Source organism: Erythrolamprus reginae, chromosome 8 (genome assembly GCF_031021105.1).
Source record: "Erythrolamprus reginae isolate rEryReg1 chromosome 8, rEryReg1.hap1, whole genome shotgun sequence".
Taxonomy (NCBI): Eukaryota; Metazoa; Chordata; class Lepidosauria; order Squamata; family Dipsadidae; genus Erythrolamprus; species Erythrolamprus reginae.
This window is the reverse complement of record NC_091957.1, coordinates 39,797,521-39,822,242: the sequence shown is the minus strand read 5'-3', so window position 1 is coordinate 39,822,242 and position 24,722 is coordinate 39,797,521. Positions and strand designations below refer to the sequence as shown.

The following is a 24,722-nucleotide window of genomic DNA, read 5'->3' as shown; positions in this document are numbered from 1 at the left end:
TTCCCCTTCCCTTCCTTCCCCTTCCCTTCCCTTCCTTTCCCTTCCCTTCTCTTCCCTTCCTTCCCCTTCCCTTCCTTTCCCTTCCTTCCCCTTCCCTTCCTTTCCCTTCCTTCCCCTTCCCTTCCCTTCCCTTCCTTTCCCTTCCCTTCCTTCCCCTTCCCTTCCTTTCCCTTTCCTTCCCTTCTCTTCCCTTCCTTCCCCTTCCCTTCCTTCCCCTTCCTTCCCCTTCCCTTCCCTTCCTTCCCCTTCCCTTCCTTCCCCTTCCCTTCCCTTCCTCTTCCCTTCCCTCCCTTCCCTTCCCTTCCCTTTCCCTTCTCTTACATTCTAATATCCCCATAGTTAAAAATTAGACAAACAGATTCGTGCCTCATACATCCTACATTCATTCATTCATTGGGCGGGGCAAGATATGAAAATATCAATGGCCCCAAGCCTGGCGGCAGAGGTGGGTCTTTAGAGCTTTACGGAAGGCAGGGAGGGCGGGGGGTAGTATTTTGGGGGATTTTTCCCACCACTGCGCTTAGAATCTTCTGCGCTCTCGTAGACTGAAGACTTTATTGCCTTGAGCGTTCATCTTTTTGCTCAGGCATGTTGCTTCCACGTTTATAGCCTCCCTTCTTCCTCAGACGCTGATTGTGTGCAAGCATGAGGAAAAGCGAGAGGAGCACAGACCTGGTTCCCACAGAACACTTAACTGGGTTAATGGAGTGTGTATATTAATGTGTTGTGAAAATAACAAGAATTAATCCAGTCAATTAACCTCCCGGATAATTTAACAGCCCAAAGTCAACCCAATTGTGTGCGAGCTTAACCTAACTCTACCAAGCTAGTAATGCTACAGGGAAAACCCAGTTAATTGACCCTTTCTGCCTACTTTGTTTTCAAAAAAGAGAACTGGAAAGGAAAAGAGATTGAGAAGGGAAAGACTTTCTTCGTCTTGCTGCGAAGATTTGGCTGTACAAAGACACAACACAAAGACGGATTTCTCTGTCCAAGCTGCACCCATTTTTGACTGACCCAAGAAGACGGAGTCATGCAATGATTTCAAGGCTTTCCGGGTCTTTGAAAAAGGATTTCTGAGATGAGGGAAAGTGGAGCTGATGAGCACAGCTAATAAATTAATACTTTCACTAATACAGATAAGTCCTCGAGCTACAGCTCGAGGTTATAGGTTATGACCTATAAAGCCCTTCATGGCATCGGACCAGAATATCTCCGGGACCGCCTTCTGCCGCACGAATCCCAGCGACCGGTTAGGTCCCACAGAGTTGGCCTTCTCCGGGTCCCATTGACTAAACAATGTCGTTTGGCGGGACCCAGGAGAAGAGCCTTCTCTGTGGCGGCCCCGACCCTCTGGAACCAGCTCCCCCCGGAGATTAGAACTGCCCCACCCTCCTTGCCTTTCGTAAATTTCTTAAGACCCATCTCTGCCATCACGCATGGGGGAACTGAGACATCTCCCCCGGGCCTATACAGTTTATACATGGAATGTTTGTGTGTTTGTTTGCTTTTAATAATGGGGTTTTTTAGTGTTTTTTAAATTATTAGATTTGTTCTTACATTGTTCTTGTTATTGCTGTGAGCTGCCCCGAGTCTACGGAGAGGGGCGGCATACAAATCTAATAAATAAATAAATAAATTGAACCCAACATTTTTGTTCCTAAGTGAAACGTCTGCTAAGTGAGATTTGCCCCATTCTACAACCTTTCTCGCCACAGTTGTTAAGTGAATCACCGCAATGGTTAAATTGGTAACACCATTGTTAAGTGAATGTGTATTCCCCATTGATTTTGCTTTGTCAGAAGGTCACAAAGGGGATCACATGACCCTGGGACCAGGGTGGACTTAACGCATGGGCCTGATGGGCACTTGCCCACGGGCCCCACAAGCATAAGGGCCTCACCCTAATCTGTGTATGTTAACCCTTCAATGTATCTTGCATCATTGGGATGGTGAACCTAGGGCACATGTGTCACAGGTGACATGCAGAGCCATATCTGAAGGCACATGATTTTTTGTCTTCTGGAGGGCAGGGGAGGCTGTTTTCACCCTCCCAGGCTTCAGGAAAGCCTCCAGGGCCTGTGGGTGGTGAAAAACGGATCCAATGGTCCTACCGGAAGTTCAGAAATGAACTTCCAGTAGGCCCATTGGGCCATTTTCCGCCCTCCCCAAGGGCAGCATGTGTGTGTGTGGGGGGGTGGGGGTTGTGTGCACATGCATAGGGGTGAGGATATTGCATTATGGGTGTGGACATGTGCATGAACACTCTTTTGGCACCCAAGCAAAAAATGGTTCGCCATCACTGTTGTATCATATTAAAAAAAGCAACATATTTATTACATATTAGACATCCTCCCCCCCAGGCTTTTCATTTTTATGTATGGTATGCGTGTGGTGCATGGTTTTTAAATGATGGGTTTTTTAGAAGTTTTTAATATCAGATTTGTTTACACTGTTATTATTATTGTTGTGAGCTGCCCCGAGTCTTCGGAGAGGGGCGGCATACAAATCTAATAAATTATTATTATTACATTTAATGTATTTTTTATTCATACTTAACATGCAAATATAAGTTTCATTTTATTGACCATTTACATTATTATTCCTGTAATTGTCGCAAGGTCCACAGTACATTGCTTTGTCCAGGGCCCATAATGCTATTAAGATGGCCCTGCCCAGGACATTGCAACTGTCATAAATATCAATTATTTGCCAAACATCTGAATGTTGATCACGTGACCAAGGGGATGTTGTAATGATTGTAAGGAAGACAAACAATCATAAGTCACTTTTTTCAGTTGTAACTTTGAACAGTCATTAAATGAACTGTTGTAAACCAAGGATTACCTGGCATGCCATGAGTAACAACAACAACAACATTGACTGACCCTTGGGGGTCAGTATTGACCACTTTGGAGAATTCTGCTCTAAGCTGTATTACAGTTTGTTTATGATAAAGGCAATGTAGCGATACAATCACTATACCGCTAGCAATAGCACTTAGACTTATATACTGCCTAAAACCCACTCTAAGCAGTTTATACCCAACAATCTGGGTCCTCATTTTACCCAACTTTGAGCTGGTGAGAATTGAACTGTTAAGTTGAAGTCAGTTGGCAGTCAGCAGAAGTAGCCTGCAGTTCTGGACTCTAACCACTGCACCACTATGGACTATAACATATGATTTGAAGATTAGTGCCATGTATAAAGCCAAGTAACTATGATTTATTCAAACATAGAAACATAGAAGATTGATGGCAGAAAAAGACCTCATGGTCCATCTAGTCTGCCCTTATACTATTTCCTGTATTTTATCTTAAGATGTTTACCTCAGGCATGTTTAAATTCAGTTCCTGTGGATTTACCAACCACATATGTAAGTTTGTTCCAAGCATCTACTACTCTTTCCGTCAAATAATATTTTCCTCACATTGCTTCTGATCTTTCCCCCAACTAACCTCAGATTGTGCCCCCTTGTTCTTGTGGTCACTTTCCTATTAAAAACACTTATCTCCTGAACCTTATTTAACCCTTTAACATATTTAAAGGTTTCGATCATGACCCCCCCCCTTCCAGTGATGGGCTACCAAAACTTTTACTACCTCACTGTGGGCGTGGTTTGTGCATTTTGTTTCAACATCTTTCAGTGCAAATTGGGTGTTCTGGGGTGTAGCTCCAAATTTTGCTACCGGAACTACGTTCCTGACCGTTCAGGTAGGAGCCCACCATTGCCCCTTTCCCTTCTGTCCTCCAGACTATACAGATTGAGTTCATTAAGTCTTTCCTGATAAGTTTGCTGCTAAAGACCTTCCACCATTCTTGTAGCCCGTCTTTGGACCCGTTCAATTTTATCAATATCTTTTTATAGGTGAGGTCTCCAGAACTGAACACAGTATTCCACATGGGGTCTCACCAGCGCTCTATACAGCGGGATCATAATCTCCCTCTTCCTGCTTGTTATACCTCTAGCTTCGGCATTGGACCAGAGTATATCCAGGACCGCCTTCTGCCGCACGAATCCCAGCGACCTATTAGGTCCCACAGAGTTGGCCTTCTCCGGGTCCCGTCGACTAAACAATGTCATCTGGCGGGTCCCAGGGGAAGAGCCTTTTCTGTGGCGGCCCAGACCCTCTGGAACCAGCTCCCCTCTGAGATTAGAATTGCCCCCACCCTCCTTGCCTTTCGTAAACTTTTTAAAACCCACGTCTGCCATCAGGCATGGGGAAACTGAAATAACTTCCCCAGGCCTATATTGTTTATGTATGGTGTGTTGTGTGCATGTTTTTAAATTATGGGTTTTTAGTTTAAATTATTATATTTGTATTACATATTATTTTGCCACTATTGTTGTGAGCCGCTCCGAGTCTACGGAGAGGGGCGGCATACAAATTTAATTAATAATAATAATAATAATAATAATAATAATAATAATAATAATAATAATAGCTATGCAGCCTATTCAACATGCTGAGATTAAAGGAAAGCATGGCTGGGAGAACTATATGGACTCGGACACTGAAAGGCAATGCAAGGAAAGTTAAATAAATCTGGATCTCTTAAAATTGATTGCCAAGATTACTTCTTTACCGTTCTCTCCATCAGACTTCCTCTCGTGATCGGTATCGGTGAGGGACAAGGCTGAGTTTGCACGGCTTGATAAACAGGAGCTGTGTTCGGATTTCATGCCCGACATCCACATCCTCAAGGCCTGATCTGGTGAAGCACCTCCTTCCGTCTCCGTATCTATATCCGACCCCATCTCGATAGGATAGCCATGCTGAGAAACTGTATGCAGGTCCGCCTGGTAGCCAGCACACAACATATGGGAAGAGTCACAGAATTCCAGCTCTGCAACAAATTGTGAAGAAAAAGAAAGAAAGAAGATGGTTTGTATGCAAAACAGGACAGTTTGGTGTGGTTTGGTTTTTCATTTGCACAAAGCCATGCTCTAGAATTGTGTTGATTTGAAATAATTTCAATATAATAAAACAAAGAAAAAGAATGCATACAATTATCAAGGGCAAAGAAGAAAAAAAAGCTAAAGTTGTGAATTTGATTTAATGGTTAAAGGCACCAGGTAAAAACCAGGAGACTGTGAGTTTTAGTCCAGCTTTAGACAGGAAAGACAGCTGGATGACTTTGGGCCAATCAGCAGGAAACTGGGAGTTCTAGTTCTGTCTTAGGCATAAGAACATAAGAAGAGCCATGCTGAATCGAGCCAAAGTCCATCGAGTCCAGCATTCTGTGTCACACAGTGGCCCACCAATTGTCCATCGGGATCTTGAGCAGAAAGAGAAGGCAAAACCCTCCCTTTTCCTCGACCCTCAACAAATGGTACCCAAGGGAATCCTGCCTGCCTCAGCCAACATAGAGGCAGCACTTGGACATCCGTTTCAATAACCACCGATACACTTGGCATCCATAAATCTGTCTAATGCTGCCTTGAAGCTATCCAAGCTGACAGCTGTCACGACCTCTTATGGAAGTGAATTCCATAAAATGACCCTCTGGGTCAAAAAATATTTCCCTTTATTTGTCCTCACTTTCTTACCTATGAGCTTTAGGGAGTGCCCTACGTCCTAGTATTGTGTGATAGAGAAAAGAATTTTTCTCTATCCATCTTTTCTATCCCATGCATGATTTTATACATTTCAATCAAGCTTAAATGTGGCCTTTCAAGGCTGAAGAGACCAAGGCGCTAGTTTTATAAGGGAGGTGCTCCATTTCCTTGATCATTCTTGTTGCTCTTTTTTGCACCTTTTCCAGTTTCATTATATCTATCTTGAGATGCAGTGACCAGAACTGTACACAGTACTCCAAATGTGGTCTCACCATCGATTTGTACAGAGGCAATACAACACTTGCCGACCTATTTTCGATTCCCTTCCTAATAATGCCAAGCATGGAATTTGCTTTTAATTGTTAAGTTTAATTGAAAAGCAGGACTAGGGGAGGCATGAAACATGTACACTGTTTATGTTGTTGTGAGCCATCCTAAGTCTTCGGAGAGGGGCGGCATACAAATCTAATAAATTATTATTATTATTATTATTATTATTATTATTATTATTATTAATTAAATTTGTATGCTGCCCCTCTCCGAAGACTCAGGGTGGCTCACAACACAGTTTGCCCTTATACCATTTCCTGTATTTTATCTTAGGATGGATGGATGCTTATCCCAGGCATGTTTAAATGCAGTCACTGTGGATTTACCAACCACGTCTGCTGGATGTTTGTTCCAAGCATCTACTACTCTTTCAGTAAAATAATATTTTTATTATTATTATGAAAGCAAGCTGGGTGACTCTGGTCCAATCACCAGGAGACTGGGAATTCTAGACTTGCCTTAAGCATAAAATATGAGTGACCTCACAGTTGTTGTGAGGAAAATAGAGGAGAAGAATTAGGAATGTCCATCACCTTGGGGCTACCTTTGAAAAGTGTTCGAACACTTCAGAACGTGCAGAATGCGGCCACAAGAGCAATCATGGGCTTTCCCAGATATGCCCATGTCTCGTCAACACTCTGCGGCTTGCACTGGCTGCCGATCAGTTTCCGGTCACAATTCAAAGTGTTGGCTATGACCTATAAAGCCCTACATGACATTGGACCAGAATATCTTCGGGACTGCCTTATGCTGCACGAATCCCAGTGACCGATTATGTCCCACAGAGTTGGCCTTCTCCAGGTCCCGTCGACTAAACAATGCTGTCTGGCGGGACCCAGGGGAACAGCCTTCTCTGTGGCAGCCCCAGCCTTCTGGAATCAACTTCCCCCAGAGATTAGAACTGCCCCAACCTCCTTGCCTTTTGAAAGCTCCTAAAAACCCACCTATGTCACCAGGCATCTGATACATTCCTTAGCTACTATGGTTTTTTATATCTGGTTTGTTAGGTTGTGTGATTGGTTTTTATAAGAAGGGTGTTAACTTATTTTTTAACATTAGATTTGTACATTGTGTATTGTTATTATGAGCTGCTCCGAGTCCTCGGAGAGGGGCGGCATACAAATCTAATAAATTAAATTAAATTAAATTATTTATAAAACGAAAGGAAAAATAAAAAGACTAAAATAATATAAAAATAAAGTAGGAATAAAAAAGATACAGGTATATATTCACAGACAGACATATCAGCACCGGGGTCATGATTCATTACAGTGGTCTATAGCTGATCTATAGAAATCAATTCTGCAAACCACTGAATAATGAGACCCACATATTTATCTTCCTTATACTGAATAGTAACATTTTTCTTCCTGAAAGTCTTTTTTTTTTGTCCTTATGTCAACTCCCATGTGATGGAGATCAACTTCAAAAAGAATATAAACCTCTGAAAATATTAAATCTCAAAGTTCAGCTAATCCATGTAATTGCTTCTTATCCAAATGGTACAATATATTCAAATACAGTATTAATGTCATTGAATCTCCCACAGCTTCAGTGAAAAAAGGTCATTTCTGAAATACTATTTCCTGTCCGTAAGGATATAATCTTTTAAAAAATCTATTGTTTCAGTCAAATGTGCCAAAAAGAAACAACAAAATGAAAAGCAAAAATACAGATGCGTTCTTAACAGATTTGGCAGGGGGGAATGAAAAAAACCACACAAATAAAAGCACTTTTTAAAAACAAAATTATAAAACATTTCCCTTTTCTTTATCTTTCTCCTATCTCCCCCCCCATCACTCATTGCTATTAGAATATTTTTATATACTTTATCATAGGCATTACTATTCCTTTCCTATTTAAAAAAAATATGTATTTTATTAATTTTCAAAAACAAACACGACAAACATAACATAGAACATTTAGTGGAGATACAGTCAGTCCGCTCAAATTAGAAGTCATCATTATAATTAAGAAAGAAAAAAAAGAAGTATTTTGTTATTTAACATCTATAAAATGTGTAAAATTATAAATTTTAACATAGTAAAAATCAACGTATATAAAAGTTTATAAGAATCTATATAAAAAATTTTAAGAGAAGAAAGAAGAGGTTACATTTATATTATAGATAATCACCAACTAATGTGATTTAACTACTAAATTCAAACATTCAAAATAATACAACATCCCATTTATTTCTTTTTCTTTGTTTCCTACCAAATATATACCTTCTGCCAAATATCATAAAATTCTGATTCTTCTTGGCATTACTATTCCTTTCCATTTTAATCATTTTAATGATGATGATTTTTGTTCTGTCCCAGCGTTGAGCGCCCCAAGAAATGGGCCCACACATACACTGATTTTACAAGATTTTAGCATGTAATTCTAATATTTGGGCAGGGAGGATTGGATTTAAAAATTCAGCAACAAAGCAAGAAATAAGTCCATTTGGTGCCAGCTACTAATTCGAGTCCAAAACAGAAACAAAAAACTCACAGATATTTTCTTTGATCACACAGTTCTCATAAACTGACTCACTGAGTTGGTAGGAAGCCCGGAGATAATGATCCCAACTCCCCAGTTTGTAATTCATCATTGAAATAATAATATCCCAAGAGAGAAATCTAAGCGGACATCTGGAACATAACGAAAGTTGACTTCCGCACTGAAGCATCACATGACTCAAATTTAAATAGCTTAAGGGCGTGGTGAATTGTTCTAGAGATCTATTCATGCAGAGACCTCCTCTTGCTTAGCCACTCATGCCTCCTAGCAACTTGTGCACCCTAGCATCAAGAAGAGGCTCCTCTTCTTCTTGATGCTTTTCTCATTTAAATATGAGCCAGCAGTGTGCAGAAACTGCCAAAAAAGCCAACACAGTTCTAGGCATGGTTAATACACACTTTGTAAGACCTTAGTAAGGCCATACTGAATACTGCATTCAGTTTTGGTCTCCACGATATAGAAAAGATGTTGAGACTCCAGAAAGAGTGCAGAGAAGAGCAACAAAGATGATTTGGAGGCTAAAACATATGAAGAACGGTTGCAGGAACTGAGTATGTCTAGTTTAATCAAAAAGAAGGACTAGGAGAGCAGTATTTCTATAGCTCAGGGGTTGCCACAAAGAAGAGTGAGCTAATCTATTCTCCAAAGCACCTGAGGGTAGGACAAGAAGGAATGGGTGGAAATTAAACAAGGAGAGAAGCAACCTAGAACTAAGGAGAAATTTCCTGACAGGTAGAACAATTAATCAGTGGAACAACTTGCCTCCAGAAGTTGTGAATGCTCCAACACTGGAAGTTTTTAAGATGTTGAATAACCTTTTGTATGTAGGGTTTCTTGCTTAAGGAGAGGGTTGGATTAGAAGTTGGAAGGGAGCTCCAACACAGTTGTTGTGTTGTTGTTACTACTACTACTACTACTACTACTACTACTACTACTACTACTACTTTTGCAAACTCATCTGGATGATCAAACATGCCCAAGTCTTTCAAAATGGTAGTGTTTGTGTTCCCTTTGTGGGACATTGCTGGGCTCCAAAAACTAAGAAAGACACATTGAGATTCTTCAGAATAGTTTTTCTCTACTCTTCCTCACCCATAGACAGAAATATTGCCAAATGAAAACCAATTGCTTGCACCATAAACCACATAAACTGGGAACTGATAGAGAGGAGCCACCTTCATCCTTTTTCTCCCCACACAAAGTCTAAAATTTATGCTGTCTTTTGCTACTCTGAAATGCACTGTGTTTCTCTCTTGGGAATCCCGACAACATTCCATCACAAATGTTTCAACTCTCAACTGGATGTGTTTTCTCTGTATCTCCCAGAGCAGCTTAAACGATGGAGTTTAGCTATGCATATCTCATCTTGTTAGCTCCACTCCTGGATATTCCCTGGAGAAGGAATATCCCAAAGCGGGTTTTTGCACTGGTAATTTAGGCGCTCATTTTGTACATACACATATGTACTCGTACACAAAACTTAGACGGAGTTTTCCAGACTGAGGACAAGATTACACATATGAACCATAGGATTCATATGGCAGGCGGTGGTGATTTCTAAACTTTGGTTATTCTCATCCTCGGCATTTAGCCAATGTGTGGAAATGAACTTGAACTTATTTCCTTACTTGAATGGTCATTATCTTAGATGAGGAGATAGCAGCCAGAGTTGGTTGACTCATCCATCAGCCAATGAGGACAGAACCTGTTTTTTAAAGACTTTTTTAAATAGCCATTTTCCCGCTTTTGGTGAAGTCAGCAGCACAGGCTCGTAGTGTGATCAACACGTATGGATCATGGCAGAAAAAGAAGGAGGTAGGTACAGGAGGAAACTCTAACAAGAATACCATAGTTAGTAACTATGCATGGCATCGGGCCAGATTATCTCTGAGACCGCCTTCTGCCGCACAAATCCCATGACCGGTTAGGTCCCACAGAGTTGGCTTTCTCTGTGTCCCATCGACTAAACAATGTCGTCTGGCGGGACCCAGAGGAAGAGCCTTCTCTGTGGCGGCCCCGACCCTCTGGAACCAGCTCTCCCCAGAGATTAGAACTGCCCCCACCTTCCTTGCCTTTCGTAAACTTCTTAAAACCCACCTCTGCCGCCAGGCATGGGGGAACTGAGACATTTCCCCTGGGCCTATACAGTTTATGCATGGTATGTTTGTTTGTATGTTTCTTTTTAAATAAGGGGTTTTTAATGACTTTTAATTATTAGATTTGTTATATATTGTACTATTATTGTTGTGAGCCACCCCGAGTCTACGGAGTGGGTGGCATACAAATCTAATAAATACATAATAATAATAATAATAATAATAATAATAATAATAATAAGTAGAGATTAAGGACAAGCAACACTGCAAGAATGCTAGCCGAGCAATCATCACTTTCAAGGACTTAAGAATTAAGGCTGCTGTCTCCTCATTGAAGAGAATGACTGTTCAGGTAAGGAGACAATGGTTCATTCTCCTTAGTGGGAGGAGATAGCAGCCAGAGTGGGACCTGCCAAAGATTATGGGGACGGGAGGGACAGCATTGTCCGCACTGGTGTGAACACACTGATTTTCGGTGATTTCCCCCCCCAGCATCTCCATGTGGAAGAAGCCCTCCCATCCGCCCTTGTCTTAAAGCTGATCTTTATTCTTCATCTGAAGCACAGCTGAGGGCTTCTTCCACACGAAGATGCTGAGAAAAAAATTGCGGAAAATCAATAGGTTCACACTGGTGCGGCTCTCTGGACCACACCGGAATTAACCCACCACTACTGGTAGGTGAAAAAATGCCCAAACCAACAAACCTGAAGTGCGTTGTCCCAAACTTCCAGTTTGTCCATCGGGGGATTTTTTGGGGGCCTCCAGGGCTTCAGGGAAGCTTTCCTGAAGCGTCCAGAGGACAAAATGGTCTTTCCAAAGGCCGAAAATCAGCTGGCCATTCACATATGCATGCTAGAGCTGACACGGGACAAAGTCTCGCGTGCCTTCCCATATGGCTCCATGTGCCACCTGTGGCGTGCGTGCCATAGGTTCACCATCACAGGTTTAGGGGTGAGCATTAATGAAGACATTAAAGAAGTGGCAAAATTCCCCATGAAGTAGTAGTAGTAGTAGTAGTAGTAGTAGTAATAATAATAATAATAATAATAATAATAATAATAATAATTTATTAGATTTGTATGCCGCCCCTCTCCGAAGACTTGGGGCAGCTCACAACAGTAATAAAAAACAATATTATAGAGAAACAAATCTAATATTAAAAAAGAAGCATACAAAACCCTATCATATTTAAAAACCAAACAGCACATACATACTAAACATAAAACATAAAGAGCCTGGGGAAAAGGTGTCTCAACTGCCCCATGCCTGGCGGTATGGGTGGGTCTTGAGTAGTTTACGAAAGACAAGGAGGGTGGGGGCAGTTCTAATCTCCAGGGGGAGTTGATTCCAGAGGGCCGGGGCCACCACAGAGAAGGCTCTTCCCCTGGGGCCCGCCAAACGACATTGTTTAGTCGACGGGACCCGGAGAAGGCCAATTCTGTGGGACATTATCGGTCGCTGGGATTCGTGCAGTAGCAGCGGTTCCGGAGGTATTCTGGTCCAATGCCATGTAGGGCTTTAAAGGTCATAACCAACACTTTGAGTTGTGACTGGAAACTGATTGGCAGCCTTAATCACAATAGATTTACAAAACAGAGAGAAGCATCCACTGATCTATCTGGAAAGGATGCCCAACAAAGCTTTACAGCTTAAGATCACTGAACGATTCAAATAAGAACACTATCCATATTTATTCCTGGGTCCTAGACCAGTGTTTCACAACCTTGGCAACTTGAAGATATTTGGACTTCAACTCCCAGAATTCCCTAGCCAGCGAATGCTGGCTGGGGAATTTTGGGAGTTGAAGTCCAGATATCTTCAAGTTGCCAAGGTTGGGAAACACTGTCCTAGACAATTGCTCTTTCCTTTTCTTTAACAGTATCTTGAGTTTTTGTACAGGGGGGGAAAAAACCACAGATCCAGTCCTGATTCCTGTGGAATAAAGAATTTACCTTTGGCATGAAGGTGTGACAACTGAAAAGTATTTCATTATGACATTCAGCCTGAAAAACTCCCTCACCTGACACCTTCAGCTATTTTTCAACTTAAGAGCTGGAGAGAAACCAAAAAAGGGCTGCAATGATTGAAACAGTAGATGCAAAAAAAAGGAACTGTGAATCCCATGATGCCAACCTATTCACAACCATGGTTTAAAACTCTTTTTAATATGTGGATAGGAACAGCAGTGAATTTTTTTTAAATATACATTTGTCAAGAATCATGAGGTACAACACTTAATGATTGTCATAATTGTTTTGTTTCTACAATAATTTGTACCATTAAACCTTCTGATTGAAATCAGTGTGATTCTTGCCTGTTCTGGCATACAAGATTTGACAGTTCTCAATCTGATCAAGATTTAGGCAGTGGTTTAGGAAACACCCTGTTACAAATGCCAATGTTGTCTTGGCCATTTTGGTGGTTTGCAAAAAAAGCAGAGATATGTTTCATTTTAGTACAGTGATGTCAAACTCAAGGCTCAGGGGCTAGATCCAGTCCATGGGGAACTTAGATCTGGCCCACCAGGTCACCCTGGAATCTGCAATGGACTGGCCTGTGCAGTGTTCCCTCTAATTTTTTTGGGGGGGTGGGCGGAAAAGTATAGTGTCTGAGCAGCAGTCCCTTTGGGACTGGGCGGCACAGAAATAATAAATAAATAGATAGATAGATAGATAGATAGATAGATAGATAGATAGATAGATAGATAAACAAACAAACAAACAAACAAACAAACAAAAAACCCACCCTGTTTTGCCTCAGAGAATTTCAAAATAAAATACTGTACTGTGTGTCTATAACAGTGAGCTCATAATAGGGCAACTCTATCAATATCAAAATGCCACTTAAATAGTTGAGCTAGTTTCAAACTAGATTTTGATTTTCTTTCTCTCTTCCTTACTCCCATTCTTTTTCTTTCTCTTTTCCTTCCTCTCTTTTTTCTATCTGTTTCTCTCTCTTCCTCTCTCTCTCCTTCCCTCCCACTCTTTCCCTCTCGGCTTCTGGGCAGGTTTGGAAAACTCTGAGTTGATGATGATTTTTAAGTGAGCGATTGCTCACTGCTCAGCTTAGAGGGAACTATGGGCCTGTGGTTCCTCTGCCAGCAAAAACAGAGCTCCATTTTTGCTGGCAGAAGGTTGCAGGAAACCGTCGCAGCCAAAAATGGAGCTTGGAAGCCCGTTTTCTCCGGTAGAGTGCTTGGGCCCCCACAGGCACCTCCACACAAGTGACATTGAGCTGGCCACGCCCATGCCCATCTCAGCCATGCCCACTCTGATCCCTGAAGATCAAACACAACCTGATGCAGTCCTCAATGAAATCGAGTTTTAGCAAGAACAAGTTACCTCCTTTTTTTTCTCAATCAATCTTACTAAAGAGTTGTCATGAAAATTGGTCAGGAAAGGAGTTGCTTTTAATTTCAGGCATATGCCCAAGATCCTGCTCCATTTCATTATAGGTAATCCTTCACTGTTGGATAATGTTTGTGTTGAGATGCCAACAACATGGAAATCATCTGCATCCTCCACACACCTACTCACCCAATACGCCAGATAGTAACATGGCCTGCCTGCTACAGTGAATCCATATCAATATTTTTAGCAGCTTCTGTGAATTCAGTGATCAATATTTAAAAATAGAATATTTCAGTGCTGTATGTTGCAGGGTTCAGGGCTTCAGTGCTAGGATTAAGGATTTTAACTCAATCTTAATGTGATTTAACTTCCAGTTTATTTATTCAATTTTATTTATTTATTCAATTTTTATGCCGCCCTTCTCCTTAGACTCAGGGCGGCTTACAACATGTTAACAATAGCACTTCTTAACATAGCCAGCATATTGCCCCCACAATCCAGGTCCTTATTTTACCCACCTCGGAAGGATGGAAGGCTGAGCCAACCTTGAGCCGGTGATGAGAATTGAACCGCTGACCTATAGATCTACAGTCAGCTTCAGTGGCCTGCAGTACAGCACTCTACCTGCTGCGCCACCCCGGCTCATCAGTTATGATTTCATTGGGGTATTTGTTCAATTAATGGATGTTTTTCAAGCAAACTCCTCCCAAATTGAAAGATACTAGAAAAGAAGTAAGCAATATGGTACAGTGGTACCTCTACTTAAGAATGCCTCTACTTAAGAACTTTTCTAGATAAGAACCGGGTGTTCCAAGATTTTTTTGCCTCTTCTTAAGAACCATTTTCTACTTAAGAACCCGAGCCCAGAAAAAATTCCCAGGAAATTTTAGAGCAGCACGAAGGCCCGGCCAGTTTCCTGCCATTCCCCCTTTAATCCCAGCCATTTCGGGCTTTTCTGGGCTGCCAGAGGAGCCTTTTGATGGCGCTTAAGGAGGCTTTGGCAGTCCAGAGCGAACAGAGTGTTTTCCTTTCTCTGGGCGCCGCCTCAGAGTCCCCCCCCCTTTTTTTAAGCCTTAAAGTTTTGGATTTTTTTTATTCCCCTCATCTCACCTTCTTCCTTCAGCAGCGACTGTGCTCCTCCTCTTCCTCCTCCCACCCAAATTCTGAATCTTATTTCTTTCCTAATGGGTTTGAACACATTATTTGCTTTTACATTGATTCCTATGGGAAAAATTGCTTCTACTTACAAACCTTTCTACTTAAGAACCTGGTCACGGAACAAATTAAGTTCGTAAGTAGAGGTACCACTGAATTTGTGTCTCATGATACCTGTCTTGGCATTTTACACAGAAAGGGAAAAAAAAAGAGGAAGGCAGGAAGGAAGGAAGGCAGATAGGTACTAGTTAGGTAGGTAGAGATAGAGAAAAGTAAAGGTAAAGGTTCCCCTCACACATAAGTGGTAGTCATTCCCTACTCTAGGGAACGGTGCTCATCTCTGTTTCAAAGCCAAAGAGCCAGCACTGTCTGAAGACATTTCCATGGTCATGTGGCTGGCATAACTAAAGGCCAAAGGTGCAGAGAATGCTGTAACCATCCCACCAAAGCAGATAGATGACAACAACAATGATGATGACAGATGATAGCTGCTAGCTAGCTAGTTAAATAGCAAAATATACAGATGGAGAGATTCTTCCTCTGTGGTTAGTTTCAGTTGATGATGATAGGTGAGGAGAGATCCATAGCCCATACTTTGTGGGTTGCCTTAGGGCTTGGTTCTCTCTCCCGTATTTAATATCTATATGAGGCCACTAAGCGAGGTGGCCATTTGGGGTAAGCTATCAACCATCTGCAGATGACACCCAGCTTTATAGCTCTACTCCTGGGTCTCTTTGGGGCCCCTTGAGCTGTCCACTATCCAGTCATGGGCTACCCTGTCTCTTATATGCCAATTCTCAATCCAAAAATAAGTAAAATCCTACACTTAGGTATGAAAAACTAAAATATACATATAAACTGGGTGAAACCACATTCAATAGCAGCAATTGCGAGAGGGATCTTGGAGTCTTGGTGGACAACCAACTAAATATGAGCCAGCAATGTACAGCAGCAGCCAAAAAAGCCAATGCAATACAATCAAGGACTAGGGAGGTACTAATATCACTCTATAAAGCCTTAGTTAGACCACACCTAGAGTACTGCATCCAGTTTTGGTCCCCACACTGCAAAAAAAGATATTGAAACTCTAGAGCTGCAGTGCAGAAAAGAGCAACCAGGATGATAAACTTCACTGTAAAAAACATGACTTTAACAATCAAGTTGTCGAAGCGTAGAACTCATTACCGGACTCAATAGTGTCAACCCCCAACCCCCAATATTTCTCCCTTAGACTATCCACGATTGACCTCTCCAAGTTCCTAAGAGGCCAGTAAGGGGTGTACATAAGTGCACTGGTGTGCCTAACGTCCCCTGTCCAATTGTCTTTCCTTATCTCATATATCATATATATTCTCTCCCTCTCATATATTTCTCTTCTTTTTTACTTACTATCTTTATATATATTACTCAATGTCTATTCTCTTCCATATGTATTGTATATTGGACAAAGAATAAATAAATAAATAAATAAAAATAAAGGGATTGGAAACCAAAACATATGGAGAGCAGTTACGGGAACTGAACATGGCCAGTCTGGCGAAGATAAGAACCAGGGGTGACATGATAACAGTAACTTGAAGGGCTGCCACGGAGAGGAGGGGGTCAGGCTGTTTTCCAAGGCAGAAGAAGACCAGATAATGAATAGCAGATGGAAGCTCACCAAGATTCAACCTGGAAATAAAGAGGAACTTTCTGATAGTGAGAGCAATCACCCAATGGAACAGCTTGCCTGCGGAGGTTGTGAGAGCTCCAACACTTGAGACTTTCAAAGTGAGATTGGACTGCCATTTGTCCAAAATGGTGCAGGGACTCCTGCTTGAGTGGTGTGTGTGTGTGTGTGTGTGTGTGTGTGTGTGTAGGACTAGATGACCTATAAGGTCCCTTCCAACTAATGATGGGCTCCTACAGGAACGGTCAGGAACGCAGTTTCGGTAGCAAAATTTGGAGCTCCACCCCAGAGCACCCAATTTGCACTGAAAGACGTTGAAACAAAATGCATAAGCATTGCCCACAGTGTGGTAGTAAAAATTTTGGTAGCCCATCACTGCTTCCAACTCTAATAATAATCTAATGCAGGTAGCATCTCTGAGCCCAATCTCCCATGATCACATACTATTACAATAGCCTCAGTTTAAAAGCTGAAAAGGGAAGATGCAAAGGATGAATTAAGCTGCAAAAGAATAAATGTCCACAAGAAAGAAAATGAATCATTCCCGCCATGTGTTTGGTACATAAACTAGCTGAATTGAGAGGCAGTTGTTTGTGTGCATTTATGTGCACACGCATGAGGAATCTATCTAAACACACACGTACACACACGCAAAATATGGGGATGTAAAAATAAGGAACCATATTTAGCGTAATGAATATGTTGTAGGAAAGCAAGCAATAAATTTTTTATCCAGCCAGAGGTGGCTGTGAACTGAAATGTAGCATCCAATTAATGAATCCTGGAGTGAACTACTACTATTATTATTTTGCTATCTGATATTACAACAATGTCACAGTTCAGCATTTTCTCATTTCTTGGCATTTAATTCCATTTTGCATTTAACTGTACACTTAATGTGGTTTTCACTGTTTTGCGGGGCGGGGGGAGCATGAATGCATTTTCCAAACAGAAATATGGAATAAGTAACTTTAGGAAAGCTGGGGGGGGGGGGAATTCAAGAAAACAAACGTGCAGAAATCACACTGCTAAGTGTGAATTGCCAATAGTTGGGGTTGATCACCCCTAAATTATATGGGTGAGTTGCTCAGCACTGTGAGTCTCCTACTTTTCAGAAAAAGAAGCATTTTTGATTCCATTTAGGAAGAAGAAATCTTTCGAACCAAAGCTTTTACTTTAATTAGGAATGAAATATTTACCTTTTCAATTTGGCAAGAGCAAAAACCTTCTGGAGGAAAATGCAAAGCAACCTTTTAAGTGGCTGTTTTATTTTGCTCTTTCTCCAGAGAACAGAAAGGGTATCCTGGTTTCTATCAGAGAAGAGATGATTTTTTTAAAAAAAACTACCATATTTTTTGGAGTATAAGACACACCGGCATATAGGACGCACCTTAATTTTGGGGGAGGAAAATAGGGGGGGAAATCTACCTACCAGATATTCATCTGGTTAGCATCCTTAGTCTATTCAGCTTCAGCACATTATTTTATCCCCTTAGGGCTAAAAAAATATTTGAGGGAGTAAAAATGGAAACAAGCCTGCAAAGACTTAGGGCTGAAAAAAACTTCTTTGGAGGGAATAGGAATGAAAAAATCCCACAAGCCAGGAAGATTGTTAGCACCTTGTTAGGGCTGAGAAAACCTTTTTCATTGGGAGTAACAATGAAAACAAGCACACTCCAAAACACAAGACTCTTAACTCTGGAAGGATTTGATCTTCTTGCTGGGTGGCATACTTTTTTGACAGCAGACTACCACAAAATACCCAAATACTTCAAAAATCATTACTTACGCAAAACACTAATAACAATTTGGTTTACTATAAAACAAAATTACTACACCTCAATACCAAAATGGATATCTCCCAATGAAATACTAACTTTTCCCAACCTTTTCTCGTACTCTAAAACTCTGAGATACCAACAACTACTCGATGAATCAGACGCTCTTATTTCTAAACAACAATTGAACAATCAAGGTATTAATATAGATTGGTTAACATATTTACAAATTAAACTAAAATACGAACAACACAAAAAGCAATTTGGATTTCAAAATAATAATGTATTAGACACGATTCTTTTCGGCCCTTCTACAAAAATGATTTCAAAACTGTACAACTACTTACTAATTCAAGAAAATCCCGAAGAGCAAGTGAAATGTTGTATGATAGCTTGGGCTCAGAATTTTGGACATACGATTAACTTAATTGAGTGGGAGAAAACATGGACATCAAATTATAAAATGACAACTGCAATGTCTTATAAGGAGAACCAAATTAAAATGTTTTATCGTTGGCATTTGCCCCCAGGAGAATATCCAAAATGTTTCCCAACTTCTCACCGACCTGCTGGAAGTGCAAGATCAAACCTGGAACCTACTACCACACATGGTGGACATGCCCAATTGCACAAAAATATTGGACAACAATTCAATCCCTAATTGACCAAGTCATGTCAATCAAATTACCACTCAAACCTGAGCTCTATCTTTTGGGGATATTCAGACAAAATCTTACTAAGACACAAAAATACCTTATACTACAAATTATAACTGCAGCCAGAATATCATATGCCTCTCTTTGGAAAGCCGATCAAGTACCCTCTTTCTTTACAATAATTACGAAAATTAACGAATGTGCTGAAATGTCCAAAATAGCAATGGAAGCACAAAACAAAAAAGACTCAGAATATTACGAAGCATGGGAAAGTTGGCATAAATGGGTTTCTCAGAAAAAATACAAAAAATTCTTATTGTAAAGTTCATACGTTACCATACCCAAAAGTACCTTCAACACTTAAATTAATATTAAAATAAATTAGAAAAGAAGCACCAAAAACTAATCAAATTTGCAACAAGAAAATATATCAAATCTCTTTTTATCTGTTTTCTAACTAACTTAACACGCATTACAAACATACTGACTACTTTCAGAATAATTAATCTTTATACACACCCATCATATCACCTATATACTCCCCACCTTACAATTAAACAAAAGTCGTCCATAAAAACGTCTGCATTAAATGCAGACTCTTCTCTCTCTCTCTCTTTTCTTTTTTTTATATTTTTTCTTTCTTTTCTCTTCTCCCTTTCTTTTTTTTTTCTTTACTCTACCTCTTTACAACTAGAACTTTAATGTCAATATATGTATACTAAGAAATACTACATTTGAGTTGTTTCCAAATATAAATATTAAGATTAAGAAAGTAAGAGTTATTACATTTCTTCTAAAACACTCGTGTACTATAACTCACTTGTACAACAATTCTACCATAACATGTTTTGTTTTTGAACTCTCCCTCCCCCCCACCCTATCCTACCCCCAATTTTTCATTCTGTTCCCCCTTCTCCCAATCCCCTTCCCTGTTTTTAATTATTCTTGTAAATAAATAAAGTATTTTTCAAAAAAAAAAAAAGAAAGAAAACAAGCCTGCAACCAGCACCTCCTTAGGGCTGGGGGGCGAAAAGCATTGGAAAAGCATTCGGTATATAAGACACATACAAATTTTCAGTTTTTTGGGTGGTGGGGGTGGTGTGAAAGGTGCATCTTATACTCCAAAAAATACAGTACATTCTTATAAAAATTCTAGTGCAGAAGTTCATGAGCAAGGTTTCTTATCTACTCAAAACAAGAATGAGATTTTGCCCAGCAGAATTGCCGATGGTAACACATTCAGGTTGTAATGTTTTCCCAAAGTCTTGGTATGTCTTGCTAAAAACTAGGTATGTCTACTCTGACAAAGAGAAGGATTAAGGATGACATAATAGCAGTCCTCCCGGACTTGAGGGGTTGTCACAGGGAAGAGAGGTTGACTTATTGCCCAAAGCACATCAGGACAGAACAAGAAGCAACAGGTGGGAAATCATTAAAGATCATTAAAGAGAGATCTAACCTAAAACCAAGGAGAAATTTCCTGACAGTAACAACAATTAATCAGTGGCACAACTGAGGAGGAAACCCCTTACTTAGCTTTAATAAGACCACCCCTGGAATACTGCATCTAATTTTCATCACCACATTATAAAAAAGATGTTGAGACTCTGGAAAGAGTACAGATAAGTGCAACAAAGAAGATTAAGGGCCTAGAACAGTAGTAGTGAACATTTCGTGTCCTTGGAGAGGGACAGCATGAAAGTCAATCAATCAATCAATCAATCAATCAATCAATCAATCAATCAAATAAAATAAATGTGTGCTAGAAGTTGCATGCAGAGCCCTCTCTGTGGGTATGTGAACCGTTGCCCAAGCTTAGCTCAAAGCACATGTATACGCGGCTGCCAGCCAGCTGGTCTTTGGGTCTATGCCATGCATTTTATTTAATTAATAATTTAATTTAATTTAATTTAATTTAATTTAATTTAATTTAATTTAATTTAATTTAATTTAATTTAATTTAATTTAATTTAATTTAATTTAATTTAATTTAATTTAATTTAATTTAATTTAATTTAATTTAATTTAATTTAATTTAATTTAAATTATATTATATTATATTATATTATATTATATTATATTATATTATATTATATTATATTATATTCATTCATTCATTCAATTTTTATGCCGCCCTTCTCCTTAGACTCAGGGCGGCTTACAACATTTTAGCAATAGCACTTTTTAACAGAGCCAGCATATTGCCCCCACAATCCGGGTCCTCATTTTACCCACCTCGGAAGGATGGAAGGCTGAGTCAACCTTGAGCCGGTGATGAGATTTGAACCGCTGACCTTCAGATCTACAGTCAGCTTCAGTGGCCTGCAATACAGCACTCTACCTGCTGCGCCACCCCGGCTCTAGCCACAGGGCAAAGGCAGGGAGATGTGCACACATACACAGAGGCAAGATGTATGTGGGGGGTACACGTAAATGCATGGGGACAGGCACATGTACAGCATCAGCATGTGTGTTGCATTTTGGGGGTTCACATGTGCGATTTGAGCACTTGGTCGGGAAAAGGTTAGATATTAAAATATATGAAGACCAGTTGCAGGGATTGGGTATGTCTAGTCTAGTGAAAAGAAGGATGTGGTTGACTTGATAGTAGCGTTACAATATTTGAGGGGTTGCCACAAAGAAGAGTGGGGTCAACCTATTCTCCAAAACACCAGAAGACCAAAAAAATGAACCATTAGATGGAAACTAATAAAGGAGAGAAGCAAACTAGAAATAAAGAGAAATTTCCCAAGAGAACAATTCATCAGTGGAATGGCTTGTGTTCAGAAGTTGTGGAAAGGAAAGAGAATGGTTCTTATTACAAAAATAGAGTTCAGAAATGGTTAGAGGAGACACTGGAAAAGAAAATTGAAAGAAAACCAGAATTATTTCTACTCAGAATAACTCCTAAAAGATACGAAAGATGTCAAATATAATAACTGCAGAGAGATTAATTTTTACACAACAATGGAAAAGTGAAAACATACCAATTGAAGATGAATTATTAGAAAAAAATATGATCTGTGCTGAAATGGATAAATTAACAATGGACATAAAAGATAAAATGCTGTGGTTGCTCCATCACTGGAGGCTTTTAAGAAGAGTGTGATAGAGCTTGTATTGGCAGTTCTGTGTTAGGAAAAAGGTCAGAATAGAAGGATTTCGGGGTAGTGATTTCTGACAGTCTCAAAATGGGTGAACAATGTGGTCAGGCGGTAGGGAAAGCAAGTAGAATGCTTGGCTGCATAGCTAGAGGTATAGCAAGCAGGAAGAGGGAGATTGTGATCCCACTGTATAGAGCGCTGGTGAGACCCCATTTGGAACACTGTGTTCAGTTCTTGAGACCTCACCTACAAAAAGATATTCATAAAATTGAACGGGTCCAAAGACGGGCTACAAGAATGGTGGAAGGTCTTAAGCATAAAACATATCAGGAAAGACTTCATGAACTCCATCTGTATAGTCTGGAGGACAGGAGGGAAAGGGGGACATGATCGAAACATTTAAATATGTTAAAAGGTTAAATAAGGTTCAGGAGGGAAGTGTTTTTAATAGGAAAGTGAACACAAGAACAAGGGGACACAATCTGAAGTTAGTTGGGGGAAAGATCAAAAGCAATGTGAGAAAATATTATTTTACTGAAAGAGTAGTAGATGCTTGGAACAAACATCCAGCAGACATGGTTGGTAAATCCACAGTAACTGCATTTAAACGTACAGGAAATGGTATAAGGGCAAACTGTGTTGTGAGCTACCCTGAATCTTCGGAGAGGGGCGGCATACAAATCTAATAAATGAATGAATGAATGAATGAATGAATGAATGAATGAATGAATGAATTAATTAATTAATTAATTATAATAATAATAATAATAATAATAATAGATGGACCATTAGGTCTTTTTCTGCTGTCCACCTTCTATGTTTCTAAGAGCTTGGATAATCATTTGTCTGAAATGGCATAAGGGTCTCCTGCTTGAGCAGGGGTTTGGACTAGAGGACCTCCAGACAAATCACTGTTCAATCTCTTCTAAAATAGGTCCAGTGACGGAGCACCCACAACCTATGGAGATAAGCCCTTCCACTGTTTAGTTGTTCTCATTGACAGGACATTTCTCCTTAATTCTAAATTGGATCTTTATAGAACAAGCTCAAGTGTCCTCCTTATTTCAAATAAGGAATACATTTCTTCTTTTCCAATCAAGAAATGCTTTGTTGAATGCATCAGGAATCTGCCATTCCTCTGATTGCCAGCAACATATAGAAAATATTAATTTGCCCAGTTCTTTCAACCCATGAATCTGAAAGTTCACATGGGAATATTTGCACCTCCAAATGGCAGCTCTTTTCCAAAAACCTATATGCATGTAATCTGGGGAAAGGGGGAAAAAAAATCTCAGTTTTGTGTGTAAACAGGCTTTTAAAAAAAACCACAATCCAACTTTGTGTTGAAATAAAATACATTCATAATGTAATTGATTATATGCAAGAGAGGATGTTGTGCTCAGCTTCGAGCTACCGCAGTGAGGGGCTGACTGTTTCATTTATTTGCAGCTTGTTGTCCCTTTGTACACTCGGGAATGGAAAGCTAGAGAAAGCGGAGCTTTTAGTAGTGACCTTTCCTCCTTCTCTCAGAACAAATGGGAATAAAATTTGAAGGCATTGTCATGGTTCTCTCAAGTGGCTTTTCATCCAAACAGAAGGAGCAAGGATCGGATGGAAGAATCCCCAGGCTCAATTCTGAGGAATTGGTCTCCAACACCAGAGTTGTAGCAGAATAGATGATATTCCATTCTTTGCTCATCAGTTCTGTTTCCAACTGCCCAGACTCAACTACACAGGGAAAAGACAGAGAGGCCAAGAAATGTTTGGAAGGAAAAACTTGCAATTAAGACTGTCAGTGGTAGGAAAGGAGTGTGAGGCAGACCCAGAAGGAGATGGAATTCAACATTAGCTACAGCAGCAAGAAACAACAACGTCCGAGGGTGCAAGAAGTGCAAGAACAGAAATTTTGTTATCTCCCTCAACACTGTAGATGGTAGAGGAGGAGGAGGAGGAGAATTCATCTTTAATGAAGATAATAATAATAATAATAATAATAATAATAATAATAATAATAATAATACAAGGACTAATACTGGTGGCACAAGAACAGGCCATTAGAACAAATGCTGTCGAAGCCAGAATTGAAAAATCAACAGACGATCCAAAGTGCAGACTCTGTAAAAAAACAGATGAAACAATCAATCACATACGCAGCTGCTGCAAAAAGATCGCACAGACTGACTACAAGCATAGACATGATGCTGTGGCACAGATGATCCACTGGAACTTGTGCCGGAACTACCATTTACCAGTGGCAAAAAACTGGTGGGATCATAAGCCCGAAAAAGTGGTCGAAAATGAGCAAGCAAAACTACTGTGGGACTTCCGACTTCAGACTGACCGAATTCTGAAGCATAACACACCAGACATCCTGATTGTGGAGAAAAAGAAAGTATGGATCATCGATATTGCAATCCCAGGGGATAGCAGAATTGAGGAGAAGCAGCTAGAGAAATTAGTGAAATACAAAGATCTAAAAATCGAGCTGCAACGACTCTGGCATAAGCCAGTGAAAG

At 40.2% G+C, this 24,722-nt stretch overlaps 1 protein-coding gene across 1 annotated transcript in view; it reads right to left on the bottom strand.

Moving 5' to 3' along the window:
* TENM1 (teneurin transmembrane protein 1) overlaps positions 1-24,722 on the bottom strand; it is a 572,994-nt gene that overhangs the window by 323,480 nt on the left and 224,792 nt on the right. Inside the window, exon 3 of the mRNA XM_070759727.1 lies at positions 4,588-4,848. Within this exon, the coding sequence (XP_070615828.1) occupies positions 4,588-4,848 (261 nt within the window). The remainder of the gene's footprint in view (positions 1-4,587; positions 4,849-24,722) is intronic.